Source organism: Lepus europaeus, chromosome 2 (genome assembly GCF_033115175.1).
Source record: "Lepus europaeus isolate LE1 chromosome 2, mLepTim1.pri, whole genome shotgun sequence".
Taxonomy (NCBI): domain Eukaryota; kingdom Metazoa; phylum Chordata; class Mammalia; order Lagomorpha; family Leporidae; genus Lepus; species Lepus europaeus.
In genome coordinates, this window is record NC_084828.1 from 122,643,279 (window position 1) to 122,658,748 (window position 15,470).

At 36.8% G+C, this 15,470-nt stretch overlaps 1 protein-coding gene across 1 annotated transcript in view; it reads right to left on the bottom strand.

Annotated features, from left to right (window-relative positions):
* The window catches only part of RSRC1 (arginine and serine rich coiled-coil 1), a 464,346-nt gene that overhangs the window by 340,252 nt on the left and 108,624 nt on the right, over positions 1-15,470 (bottom strand). The window contains exon 4 of the mRNA XM_062212576.1: positions 2,603-2,773. Within this exon, the coding sequence (XP_062068560.1) occupies positions 2,603-2,773 (171 nt within the window). The remainder of the gene's footprint in view (positions 1-2,602; positions 2,774-15,470) is intronic.

Sequence of the window (15,470 nt, forward strand, 5' to 3'; positions counted from 1 at the left end):
CAGTGAAGCTGGCTTAGATCTTCAAGATTAATGTCAACATATGAGAGCCTTTCTTGAAACTATCTGATCTCCCTCTTTACTTCACGCTCTCATTTTACCCAGTATTAAAATCTTCCAAATAATGTTTTACATAAAATCAACTTTATGCTATTGTGTAAGCATTATACTGAAAAGTAAAACTTGGTGATGAAAGTAAAAACTCAAAAACCAGTAAATATCATGGTCATACTTCCCATAATCATGTAATGCCTAAAAACTAAACCAAAAGAAGAAAAAACAATTTTTGACAGGCAGAGTTAGACAGTGAGAGAGAGAGAAAGTCTTCCTTTTCCATTGGTTCACCCCCCAAATGTCCACTACGGCCGGTGCTGTGCCAATCCAAAGCCAGGAGCCGGGTGCTTCTTCCTGGTCTCCCATGCGGGTACAGGGTCCAAGCACTTGGGCCATACTCCACTGCACTCCCGGGCCACAGCAGAGAGCTGGACTAGAAGAGAAGCAACCGGGACAGAATCCGGCACCCTGACCAGGACTAGTACCCGGGGTGCCGGCACTGCAGGCGGAGGACTAGCCTAGTGAGCCACGATGCCGGCCAGAAAACAATTTAAAAAGAAGAAGAAATAAAACATTTCCTTAATTCCTTTATTTAAATTCCTAATCCAAATTGTGCCACCTACTGACTTTATCTATTGATCAAGAGATTTTCCCCATACCCTTACTAATTCTCAATTTATTCTACCATTTCTGGCTAATTCAACCTCTTACCCTTTCAGCCATATATCAACCCTTATCTCCACTCCTATAACATTCAACAATCCTTAAAACCAGAAAAGAACTCGGAATTTTGCAGGAAAACAACCGCATTAACAACATGCATTAACAGTTGTGCAGTGAACAGGAGAAAAAGAGTCACATAATAATTGCATCCTCTTCCACACTTCATCACTTTTAACATTTCTAAGAATACTTACAGGGGCCAGTGCTGTGGCACAGTGGGCTACAGCCCTGGCCTGGAGCGCCGGCATTCCACATGGGTGCCAGTTTGAGTCCTGGCTGCTCCTCTTCTGATCCAGCTCTCTGCTATGACCTGGGATAGCAGTGGAAAACTGCGCAAGTCCTTGGGCCCCTGCACCCATGTGGGAGACCCGGAAGAAGCTCCTGGCTCCTGGCTTCGGATTGGCACAGCTCCGGCCATTGCGGCCATCTGGGGAGTGAACCAGCGGATGGAAGACCTCTCTCTGTCTCTACCCTTCTCTGTAACTCTTCAAATAAATTAAATAAATATTAAAAAAAAAAAAACTTACAACCTATCAGGGAAAGGCATTTGGCCTAGTAACTTCTACATCGCACATCTATGTAACAAGGTTTGCTTTCCCAGCTCCAACTCCTAATTCCAATTTCCTGCTAGGAGCCAGCAGTCATGGCTCAAGTAGTTGGGTTTCTGCCATCTACATGGGAGACCTGGACTGAGTTCCCTTCTTCCAGCTACAGCCAGTGCCATTGCCAGCATTTAGGGAGTGAACTACCATATAGGAGCTCTCTGCTCTTTCTCTCTGCCTTTTAAAACAAAACAAAAAATGCTAAAGAAAAGTAATTATGCAGGCAGGTTTATATCCATCACTATAAATCCAGAAACAGAAAATGAACACATACAAAATTGTGAAACAGAAAGGGATGAGGGAAGAGTTCATGTCATTTAATATTTTTACTAATTTTTCCTAAAACCAAGACCTCAAAAAAGCCACATCCAAAATCCTGGTAAGCTCTTCAATTTAACACCAAAATCTGATACATCAAAGGTAAGGTTTTTATATTGAAGTATTAAGTACATTAAGTAAATGTAATAAAAGTAAACTGATAAAAGGAGATAAATTCCAAGATGTCTACTTTATAGGATAAAAGACTCCAATGCCAATTTTAAATAAAACAAACAAGCTGTAAATTTAAGCTGCTAAACAAGATCATTTTATTTTAACATCTTTTAATTTGATAAAATGAGTGGGTTTTAACATCCAAATAGAACTAAACATGTGAAGATGTCTAGCTAATAGATATCTTTTAAATATTAATTGTGAAATTTTAAATTCATATTCATAATAAAAAAAGAACATAGAACTTTCCCAAGAATTACATCAACTTTCCTTTATTTGCAAACTGAATTTTGAGGTTGCTGTTTACACTGAATTTCTTTCTATTAAGATTTATTTATTTATTTATTTGAAAGAGACCAAAAAGAGAGATCTTCCCTCCACTGGTTCACTCCCCAGATGGCCACAAAGTCAGGGCAGGACCAAGCCAAAGCCAGGAGCTTCTTCCAAGTCTTCCACATGGGTGGCAGGGACCAAAACACTTGGGCATCTTCTGCTGCTTTTCCCAGGCCATGGGCAGGGAGCTGGATCAGAACTGGAGCAGCTGGGACATGAACCAGTGCCCATATGGGATGCTGCTGTCCATATGGGATGTTGGCATCAGCCTGGTTCAGCCTTGGCCATTGCAGCCGCTTGGAGAGTGAACCAGTGGATGAAAGACGTCTCTCTGTGTGTAGTTCTGACTTTCAAATAAACCTTAAAAGAAAAAAAAAAAAAAAAGATATTCTCTAACTTACCCACGTTTGATGTGTAATTCCTTGTCCTTGCCTTTATCCTTCTCCTTTTCTCTTTTCTCTTTATCTCTGCCTTTACGTCGCTCTCTATCCCGAGACCGACTACGGGTTCTTCTATGGCTGGACCTTTCACTGCTTCGACTATGAGAACGTGGACGAGCTCTTGACCTGGACCTGCAGTAAAGAGATGTTATTAAATAGATTCACTGTATATTTTGTATTGTGAAGAGTAAATATACTTTTTATCTATAAAAAAGTACTGAATTTTATTTACAGATTCAGGAATTAAACAACCTTCTGAAGCAAGCATCTGCATATGACTCTTTACGCATGAGTGCTCTGGTTAAAATGAGTTATATGAAAAATATAAGGTTTCAAATTTCCAGGAAACTAAGGATCAGTCAAAAAGTATTTGCAAATGAAAGTCTTAAAGGTCTGAATCAAGTCTTAATTATTCAAGTCTCTACAGATAATACAAAAAAAAATCAATTTATCTAATCTAATCCACAAGGACAGGGCTTTCTCTATCCCTAAAAATTTCTGCTTTCAAACCTATTCAACCTTATATACCACTTCTAATTATCCTGCTAAAACTACTTACCTACTCTAACCCAACTCTTTGTGTAAAATGTCTGATAGTATTAGGTAGGACACATTATGTGCTAAGAATTAATGTTGGGGCAGGCATGGTGGGGGTTAAGCTACAGTTTGTGGCTCTTACAGCCCTTAGCAGAGTGCCAATTTGGATACTGGTTGCTCAGCTTCCAATTCAGGTTCCTGTTAGTGCACCTGTGAAGGCAGCAGATGATGGCACAAGCTTTTAGGTTTCTTGCCACCCACATGGGAGACCCAGATGAAATTCCTGGCTCCTGGCTTTGCCTGACTACCTGTGGCCGTTGTGGGCATTTGGGTAGTGAACCAACAGATGTAAGATCTATGTCCTGTGCCTCTCCCTCCCTCCCTCCCTGTTACTCTGCTTTTCAAATAAAAATAAACAAGTCTTTTAAAAAAGATGTACTACTTTCAGGTTCTGGTGATAGCATTAACATGAAATCCACTAACATACTGATAAATTTATAGATAACTAAGAAAAAAACTACATAAAGGCACTGGAGAATGACCAAGAGTGGGCAAATTCCGTAGGGTGTCAACATTTGGAAATAGAAAACAGTAATGAAAAAGTTGCCCATTTTTATCAGTTTCCATTTTAAAGGCAAATCCAAGTCTGTGCCATGTGGAACAGCTACAGCTCCAACAGAAAATCTGCAGGCTTTCAGGCAAAATAAATAAATAAATAAATAAGAGAGGTTTAGAAAAACCACAGTCAACAAGTAAATTTAAAAGGAAGCAAAAAATCAAAGGAAGGACCCAAAAGTTCTGCTCATAGACCCTCTTCAAATCTCTGGCTAACCCCTAAATCAGTATGAAGGGCAGGCTCCAAACAACAAAGAATAAAAACACCTAGGGCCTTCCATTGCGGCACAGCAGGTTAAGCTGCAACTTAAGGCCAGGGGCCTTATATGAGCGCAGGTTCAAGTCCTGGTTGCTCTACTTTCGACTCAACTCCTTGCTAATGTGCCTGAGAAAGCTGCAGGGACAGCCCAAGTGCTTGGGTCTCTGCCTCCAATGTGAGAAACCTGGTTGGAGTTTCAGGCTCCTGGCTTTAGCCTGGCCCAGCCTCAGCCAGCAATATCGGCCATTTCCATTTGATTAGTGGAAGGAAGATTCTCTCTTTCTCTCTGTCTTGCCCTCTCTCTATATAACTCTGCCTTTCAAATAAAAAAAAATAAATCTTAAAAAACAAATAGATAAATAAAAGCACTGAACCAAAATTTCAGCTGCCCCCACAGAGTTAAAAATCTTCATACTTTTCATCCAATCAACTTGGTTTCTTGCTAAGACAAGCAAAATATCCAAATTAATTCAGTAGAGTGTAATAGCATATTCGCAATATTCACCATGTCCAAGATAAAATTCAAAATCACTAAATATACAATCAAGCAAAATTTTATCCATTCTTAAAAAAACAATAGTACATGGAGATCAACCTAAAGATGAGCCAGTTATTAGAAATAGATGATAAGGATTTTAGTTTATTTATCTAAGAGACACAGAGAAGAGAAAGATGGCTGGAACTGGGCAAAAGCAAAGCCAGGAGAAAGGAACTCAATCAAGGTCTCCCATGGATGGCAAGAGCCAAATCACTTGGGCCATTAACACTGCCTCATTGTTTCTGCATTAGCAGGAAGTTGGAGTCATAGGGCAAGGCTGGATATAGGTACATTAATATGGGGCATGGACACCTTAACTGGCATCTTAACTGCTAAACAAAAACTCACCTCACAAACAAGGATTTTAAAGTAATAAATATGACTATGCTTGAAATGAATATACAGTCAATCTCGGAGCGGCAGCAGGGGAACAAGAGAATAAAAAATTCTGGGGGCTGGTGCTGTGGCACAGTGGGCTAAAGCCCCAGCCTGCAGCGCCGGCATCTCATATGGGTGCCGGTTCTAGTCTCAGCTGTTCCTCTTCCCATCCAGCTCTCTGCTGTGGCTTAGGAACACAATGAAACATGGCCTGAGTCCTTGGGCCCCTGCACCCGCATGGAAGACATGCAGGAAGCTCCCGCTCCTGGCTTCAGATCAGCTCAGCTCTGGCCACTGCGGCCATCTGGGGAGTGAACCAGCGGAATGGAAGACCTCTCTCTCTTTCTCTCTGACTCTACCTCTCTCTGTAAATCTTTCAAATAAATAAAAAATTCTTTTAAAAAATATGACATAAAATATACAATCTCAGGGATTAAAACTGCTGAACAGGATTAAAAGCAGAATGGCGATAACAGAGGAAAGAATCTCTGTATCTGAAAATCAATCAAAATTATTCAATCTCAAGAACAGGAAAAATTGTTAGCAAGGAAAGAAAACCAATTTCAGGAATCTGTGTGACAGGTCTCAAATATCTAACTTTTTTTTATACTCTGAAATTAAAAAGATAAAGAGGGGCCACTGTTGTGGCGGGTTAAAGCCCTGGCCTGAAGCGCCGGCATCCCATATGGGTGCCAGTTCTAGTCCCAGCTGCTCCACTTCCAATCGAGCTCTCTGCTATGGCCTGTGATAGCAGAAGATGACCCAAGTCCTTGGACCCCTGCACCCACGTGGGAGACCCAGAGGAAGCTCCTGGCTCCTGCTTGTGGATCGACACAGCTCTGGCCATTGCAGCCATCTGGGGAGTGAACTAGCGGATGGAAGACCACTCTCTCTCTTTCTGCCTCTCTCTGTAACTCTTTCAAATAAATAAAATAAATCTTAAAAAGATAAAGAATGAGGCAGAAAATAATCTTTTTAAATATTGACTAAAGGCTTTACAAATTCAGTGATACACAAATTTACTTATTCTACTGCGGGGCATGAGCACGGCCAGGCCAGGCCAGGCCAGGCCTGGGGGTTCCGCATGCGCAGCTGCCCCCGGGTGCCCCCGCCCGAGCTGCGCAGAACAGAGCCGCACGGAGCCGAGTAAGATGGCGCCCAGCGGAAGTAAGATGGGCGGAATCCAAAGCTGTTTACCACTAAAACTAATTGGCTGCGCAACATCAGGGGAGGTAACAAAACTAGTAACAAGTGTATAGACATGGTTAGTCCTATAGAAATCCCCCCGTAAGGTGATTTTTTTAAGTGATTGGTTGGTCCTTAGCCCTGCCCCAATGACTGCAGTTTTGTGCTATAAAAGGTTCTGTTACGCACGAAGTAAATGAGTCCTTGCTACTAGACTTGGCTCCCTGCTGCGTCTGATTGTCTCCGGGATCGGGAGGCTGGGGAACGGGCGAGCGGCGCACTTACCTTTCCTCGGACCCAGTCCACCCTTGTACAGGTGGACTAAGACCCTGCATTCTACATGTCTGGCAAATCCCACGTAAGATAAATACAAAGACCATGACTAGGAATATCACAAAAGGATAAAAACCAAAGACGATGAGAAGTACTGAAAGTATTCAAAGAACAACAACACATTACACACAGGAGAACAATACTAATTACCACTGCTAGCTTACATAAACAACAGAGGTCAGAAAACAGAACAAAATTCTTAAAATCAAGACAAAATTTTATATCGAGCAAAAAAAATATCCCTCAAGAAAGAAAATACGAGCACCTGGCTGGGACTGAAGCAAGGTCCACCTATAATCAAAACATGATTCTGACCAATAGTGTTGAAAATGCAGAGTAACAACAGACAGATGGGTTAGCTTAAACTCTAACAAAACTCCAAGAGCTTCTCCTATTAAACAATTCTGTAATACAAATTAACTTACTAGCTTTCCTTTTTCTAAAAATATGTTGTTGAACAAGATGTACAGCCATTAATGGACTTCAGTTAGCATAGGTTTTGATGAAATCATGTGTTTACTACACTCTTAGAACTAAAAGTATCTATTACTACTATACCCAAAATTATAACAACAGTAAATCAAAAAATGAAGAAGTCATCAAATAATGGTGCCCTCCAACAAGTTATGTCCTTTCTGAGCATCTGCACAATGAGGACAACACCTACCTCATTATGAGGGTTACATTCCAGTACCTCAGTGAGTGCTGAGGTCACAAGTGCTGATTTGGGAGAAAGAGGCAAGCAGTGGAAAGAAGCAATTGAGGGATGTACTAGTCTGAATGAATTTGAAAAACCTGAAGCAGAAGAATATGACATATGTCTCCCTCCTACCATTGCTAATCCAGTAGACTAGCATTCTGATTTTGACAGACCTTTAAAATTTTAAGCTTGGCATAGGGATTGCTCAAGTTTAGTTCTTTTATACAGGAAGGTGAATAATTACAATCTGAAGGACTAAAACCCCATGTCTTCTCCACAGGTGATCCTCAGCAATCAAATGTCTCATCTTCATTGGTTTACTATTAACAAGACATCACTTATCACCCAGGTCTTCAAGCCTTTAGAAAGTTAAGAGATATTGTAACATGAGGCAAACAGGGCTAAATTGGCACTCTGACAGAGAAACCAACCCATGAATACTCTCTTAACACCATTAGCACAAAGCTAGATATTGAGATTAGCAAGAAGGCCTTAAATTAATTGCTATTTACCCATTTCTTCCTTAGCATCTTATTTCCCAATCTCTACTACTCCTCAGTTTAGCCAATTAATTAAGCCATTCAGTCATCTCCAATTCCATCTCATTGCTTCCACTATCACAAAGACACCACCACAGAAAACAGATGCTTGCATTTTCCAAAAATTTCTTCCTTATTACGCACCCTATGACTTCTTTAAAGCAATCCATACCATACTGAAAAAGTTTCCTATAAATAGTGTGGTTCAATGAACTATGATAGCAAGAGCAGATCTATAAATTAAGTCACCCAAGGTGGTAAATCTAAAGAAAACAGTAAGTTTTAATACATCGCAACACGCAATATAAACTATTAGGCTTTTTTCATCCAATGTGTTAATATTTGCTACTTTAATCTTCATAGTATAGACCTCTTAATCTTGCTTATACATGGGAAAAGTAGCAAAAAAAAAAAAAAAAAAAAAAAAAAGACCAGAAAAAATACATGGGGAAAAGTCACCAAATGTAAAAACACAGGCAAAATAAAATTGTTAAAGGCGATTAAAAAGGGCAAAAGCAAGCAGACTTAAAGTGAATTAAATTGCTGATACCTTAGTTGTCATAAGTATTACTTTATATAATTTTGAATTGGACTCACATCCTCAAAAATATAAATAACTACATTTAAGTAACTTTACCTACACATCGAAAAGGTTCCTAGCAAGAAGAGACCAGCATAAAGATTTCCTATCCTGACCAAACAAGAGCCAAAAAATATTAAAATTTAAAGTATTATTATTTACTCATTCCTTAAATAAATGCCTTCCTGATAAATTACTCTAGAAGTCTCCAGAGTACCAAAGCCAATATGGAGATATATTATAAGCAAAGAACCATTTGATAAAAAATGTGGCACTCTAGAACACACAATATATAAGCAATAAATGGAAAGCAAGATGTCCTATTATACCAGATAAATGCTTTCAATATCTACAGAATAAGAATCACCATAGCATCACTACATAAAATGAATTACTGCCCTCAAAAACCAATTTGTCAAGTTTCTTAATTGGCTAATAAGTTCTAAACATATGTAATTGAAACAAATACCCTGATATTTTGTCTTTCAAAAAAAACTATAATACTTCAGTCTCTTAGTTTACAAAGACTATACTTCCCATAAAACAATAATTAAAAATAAACAATTACACATTGAATAAAAAACAAAATGGACTCCATGTCAACATGGGCATCTAAATTCCACCTTCTATTTAAATCCAATTAAAACCATAAAAACAAAGGGAATGTTTTTAAAGCACCTATAGTCTGGGAAAGAGATGCTCTTTGGAAAAGGAGGTGTCCAGCTATCCCTTGGCAGTAAAGGAAGACTAGTAAACAAGGTTCTGAAATCCAGTGATTTATAAAAACAAGATCAACACCAAAGTATTTGAAAACAAACCTAAATATCACACAAAATTTCCCATTTATTAAAGAAACTTCACGTCACTGTACTAAGCAGTAGCGTGCCACTTAAAAAACTCATATGCCATCTAAAACCTTCAGTTCAGCCACAGAATTGTTTGCTATTGGGGATCTAGGAAATTCCTGAACTTTATCACGAACAAACAAAAGGAAACCAGCAAACACACCAAGCAACTATGAGAAAAGAAGCAAGTTAGAATTAAAATTTTCAGGTGAAAAATGGAAATATGTCCCATTTAAAAAAAAAAAAAAAAACATGAAACAGAGAAGACTGTTAACACTTCAACATGAATTAAACATAAACAAAAAGAAACTCAAAACAAAAATGGACAAATAAAGGTATAAAAATTATTTTTATCTGATTTTAGGAAAGAAACTAAAGGAAAAAAGTCACTTCAAAAATGAACATTAAGGGCCAGCACTGAGGTGTAGTGGGCTAAGCCTCTGCCTAGGGTGCCAGCATTCCAGATGGGCACTGGTTAATGTCCCGGCTGCTCCTCTTCTGATCCAGCTCTCTGTTATGGCCTAGGAAAGCAGTGGAAGATGGCGCACGTGCTTGGGCCCCTGCATCTGCCTGGGAAATCCAGAAAAAGCTCCTGGCTCCTAGCTTCAGTTCTGCCCAGATCCGGCCATTTGGGGAGTGAACCAGCGGATGGAAGATTGATCTATCTATCTTTCTTTCTTTCTCTCTCTCTCTCTCTCTCTCTCTCTTTTTTTTCTCTCTCTTCCTCCTACCTCTCTATCTGTAACTAACTCTTAAATAATAAAAATATTTTAAAAAATGAATACTAAATTACAAGTACTCAGGAGAATATAACTGAGCATATAATAAGAATGAAATGAAAGAGAGTCACACAAAACAAAAAAAGTAGAAAGAGGGGCTGGTGTTGTGGCACAGAAAGTTAAGCCACAGCCTATGATGCTGGAACCCCAGCAGGTTCAAGTCCTAGCTGTTCCACTTCTGATCCAGTTGCCTGCTAATGTGCCTTAGAACATGGCAAAAGGCGGCCTAAGTGCTTGCATTCCTGCCACTAATGTGGAAGACCCAGAAAGCTTATAGGTTTCAAAGCAGGAAGAAGGAACCTACACAAAGCCTGGAGGATTTGCTGAATTAGAGACAGAGACTGACCTTCAGGGAGCCCAAGATGGCTAGAATTTGAAAGGCATTCTACCAAAAAGGAAGTTGGACAAAAAGAGGAATATAGAAATCTGCAGAAGGATGCCTTCCATCTTCTGATGAATCCTAAACTATAAACATATAAAGTACATTCCATGGGACCAGGGAAAAGCATAGTGAGAAACAACAGAACTCCTAAATATACAAGAGTACAAGTAGTGTTCCCACCAGCCAAATTAAATGTAAATGGCATTGCATAGAGTCAAATAGTAGTACTGGTGCTACATTAGCTGCAGATTAAACTCCAGATTGATCCTAACAAATCCTAAAAGCAAACCATAATATTGGCAAAATACAACCATGTGATGAAGTTATATCATGGCTACAAGAAGGTTTATTATACTATTCTCTGCTTTCTCTGCTTTAATGGATGCTTGAATTTTCCCATTCAAAGGTCAAAAAGCTTGTGGCATCCATTCTGCATACTGGTGAAGTTGCCACTCAGAATGCTCTCACATTCCATGCTGGAGTATCTGGGTTCAAGTCCCAACTGTGGTCCCAGTTCCAGCTTCCTTTGAATGTGTACCATGGGAAGCAGCAGATGATGGCTCAAATAACAGGGTCTCTACCACCCAAGTTGGAGACAAAATGAGTTCATGGGCCCTGGCTTCAGTCTGATCCAGCTCCACCTCTTGTGGGAAATTGAGGAGGGAATCAGCAGATGGAAGTTCTCTGCCTGTTCTCCTCTGTGTTTCTTTCAAATAAATAAAGAAATAAATTATATATTTTTAGAAAAGGATAAAAAAGTTAACTTGAAACTCATTTAGAAACTGGTCATTTAAAACATCATAAAAATCATGATGGCCAGTATTTCAGTTCAATTCACGTAAGCCTATTCAGAAAGCACCTGAAGCCCCACACAAAAGACAATTTCAATTACCTGAACAACAACAACAACAACACTATTTGTCTGCAAAAATACACACATTATGAATTTTAACTAAGATGAATTAAGTGCACAAATATTTTTTCTTTTTGGTTACTTATTGCCTTGGAGAAACCTCATTAGGTCAGTATAGCTGCCAAATATTTTAAACTGCAAAACCAAAGTCAACTGCCCTCAACTGGGGCAGAGGCCCAATCCTCTATTTGGTCTGAAATAATGTTGATAAGTACAGAGACTGCTTATATATTCCTGACACATAATTCCCTACTTGTATTGCCAAATGAACAGTAATTCTTATCAAAATCCCAGCTATATTTGTACCTATAACTTACTTACATCAAGGTTTACCACTGAGTTATCAGAATTCAAAGCTGGTAAATAAATATCAAAACTGATCTCACATTTACTGTAATGGTGATTTAAAATAAGCACAACAATGCATTTGTTCTGTGTACCTCTCACTTAGCAATATTATAGAGCAGAATGCTTTCCCCTAGTATTATCAAGAGTCCTTTCTACATGTTAAGAAGCATGCTAGTTGTATTCATCTACTTTATGTCAGTTACTTCTCCACAGAATTTAAACAAATAGTTGTTTTTACACTTGATCTTAGCCAAAAGGCCAAGAAGTGATACAAATAGTTGTTTCTATCATTTCCTTTGGGTGTTTTAGAGCTTTTTTTCCCCCTCTTTGTGGGGGTAAGGGAGTACAACTGTTGTTTTGCTTTCACTTTGAGAAAACTGAACTCTGAATGGCTCAGAGGTCACAGAGCCAATGTATGCTCAAACTGAAATCTGAACCCAGGTTTGTTCCCATCCTTTCAACTGCAGCACATTGCCAGTGAGATCTGATTGCAGTATCACTTTCAAATAAAATCTATAAAACTGGAAATAAATATCTACAGAGACTCATCTCTGAAACAGTACCAAAAGATTTAATATCATTTTATTACAAGTAGACCCATTCAACCACCTTGGAACTCTCAGCTTGTCAACCTTCCCAAGTCCCAGTCATCAACTCCAGTCCTACCATTTTTAAGAAAAGACACTGAAAGGTAGAATTAGGAAGAGGACAAAAAGGAAAAATGCAGAATGCCAGTGCCTCCCCACTAAAAAAAATATAACCCACCCACTATGCCAAAGGTTAAGTCATTTAGTCAAGTTCAAAGATCTTCAAAGACTTCTTAGATCCAGATAAGCCCATATGTTACCAAAATTCTGTGAAAAAGCTATTACTTTCCAATCTGCTTCTCATGTTTAAGATACAGAACACACAGATGCTTGGCATCACTCATCATCTTCCTAAATTTTCACACCAGATAATCAGGGTCCACCGATAACATTCCTATCTAAAAATCCTAAAAATGTCTTTATTTCATCAATGCCTAGTTCATTTGTTAAATCTGAAAGTAACCATAAAAGACCATTCAGTTACTGTACAATAAGTGTTAATTTGCTAATTTCTTCACAGGTAATCAATTAAAATGTAAAATATTGGATAAAATTAGTTGCACTAAATTTAACAGCTGCTCCATAAGCATAATTAGTTTCACAAGGGCCATATGTATTCTGAACAGAGACAGAGTTGAAACAAATAGACAGATTTTAAACAAGTTTTAGAAAATCTGCATTTAATTAGCAGGTGGGCACTACAACAGCATAACGTTTTTATACATTTATATTTATGAAGTGAGAGAAGATCTAAAGGCTTTTTAAAACAGCGTTTATTGTTTGAATGGGAACTGTTTTGCTGCATGCTAAAGTGATTTAAATCCTATAGCTCTGCTTTGAAAAAAATCATAAATGGTGAAAGAAAACATGTGGAAAACTGTAAAACTAGAAAGAATTTGCGACAAAAAACAGATACACATACCATAACTAAAAGGAAACTACACTTAATTAAATGTACACTACATCTGGAATATCAGCCTTATAAAATGTGAAACTATTAATTTTCATTGTTCTAAAGGAAATGAGGTCAGTGTCATTTAATAATTCCTCCAATTACACTGGACTAACTCATTGGACTGTATGTTCTGGACACCATCTAATCTGAAAATGCTATATACTTTACAATATCCTTAAGTTAAACTTTTAAAATAAAGGCACTTAAATTACAAAGGAGTAAAGAATAAAATTAGCAAATGAAATTCTTTAACAGTTGGTAGCTACCAGCCTTATATTTTACACCCTCCAGTCTCTGGGTGGGGCTTTTCATGGATGCCCATAATAAGTATCAGGTCACATTTATTAGTTCTCCTTAGCACTAAAATCATCATCTTAAATATAGAAGAAGGATGTATAATTTTACAATTCAACATGATGTTTATCTCATCGATAATTTTATCAGGTAGCTTATATTTATCATAAGTAACTTAAAATGCATAAAAGATAAGTTATTTTTTGAAGTTAAAGTGCTTGAGGATATCTTAATTGAGTAATTATAATGAATATCATAAGAGAAAATGACAATTTTCCAAAACAAAATAGGCCAATGAAATTTATGCACTGTCTCTATGTGTCAGCTAAAGAGCACTAATCAACTAAGTAAAACAGTACCTTCAAAGTTATCTGTTTCCTCACCTAGTTAAATAAATGGTGAATATCATGCTACTCGAATATCAAAGACCCTGAAATCCAAAATTCTTGTAAATAATAAAAACAATATATACAAATTTAAATTATTAACATTAAATTTCCTTCTGGTAGCTCATATTTTTGAAATAAAAAAATCAACATGCTTTTTTTTTGTATATGAAAATTTTAAGTGTCCATGGAATCAACGCATCAAAAAAAATTTAAACAACAAAGATGATTGCAAAATCAAACCTTGATAATTTCATGTGTTTTGTTACCACCATTTCATATTCAAAATTGAAAGAAAAATATAGATAATTCTCCCTCAAAATTAAAAAAAATTAATTAAAAATCCTTTAAAAATATTTTCTTATTCAGGAAAAAATGAAATACTTATATCCCTTAATTACAGCAAAATTTTATTATTATAAAGCTGAAAGAAAATCTCAAGACACCAAAAGAGTTCAGATTACAGTTATTTACTCTTAACAGTCTTTTTAAAATTATCTTTTAAAAATCTTCAAACATATTCTGTAAATTTTCAGTCAGTGCAACTATATGAAGTGTAACTTAAACATACTGTGCAGTTTACAAATCAGATCGCCATGTTTGCCTTTAAATAAGATTTTCACTTCCCGTGTTTTCACTGCTCCTCCAAATATGTGAAGAAGTTTTAAATTGCTTAAATGAGTATTTTAATTACCCAACAAAGGCTTTAATAGCAATAAGTAAACAGGAGAAAATGAGATGTCATACACATAAAACATTTCAATGGTCATTATGTTTTATAAATAAAAACAGATTTCAAGTACACTCAGCATTATGTCTATTATATTACACTGCATACTCAGGCATAGGAGGCAAGTATACTTGAAATAATAAAAGCATGTGTTAGCTAATTTCTTTATTTTATAGGAGTACTTTAAAAATAATCCTAGTTTGTTTTTTTTCCCCATAAAACATACAATGGAAAGCAGAGAAAATTTTAGTAACAGAGTCTATGTCCTTAAGGTCTTGTTATATGATAAAAAAGAAACAAAAGCAACAATGAATGAATATAACAATATCTTGAACTTAAAAGTCAAAAATGATACTTTTTTCTTAGTTTTCACCTAGATTTTTACCATGTGTATTTCCAGAGTGACTTCACAAAGATATTTCTACATTCAAGTTCAAGATTCATCATAACTAATTTTATAATATTGGAAACCATCAGTAAGAAAATTTAAAATTGGGACTTCACTACAATAGCACCTAGCATGTGTATTTTTTAACAATAAAATCAAATAGCAATCTTTACATTCATATTCAAACTAATAAATTATTATTTTACATTTTATTTTTAAGTAGCTTTTATTTTCTTCAGGACTTAAAGTTTTCAACATACAGTCACTTATATTTCCAACTGACATTTTCTTTTTAAACAAGAATGGCAACACCATAACTTCCCAACTAAATCAGTTTTACAATTAATAGCCTGTACATTTATTAGAATAACTTACACATACAATATACTGGTACTTCTTTATTTAAAGCATCACTTATTTCCTTGTTCATTACTGATAAGGGGAGAAGAGGTTAGATTTAAAAAAAAAAACTGACATGTCATTTTATTTTACTTGAACTTGATACAGAAGAAAAAATAAAGAACATAATATCAAAAATTAGGTTATTCCCTTGAAAAT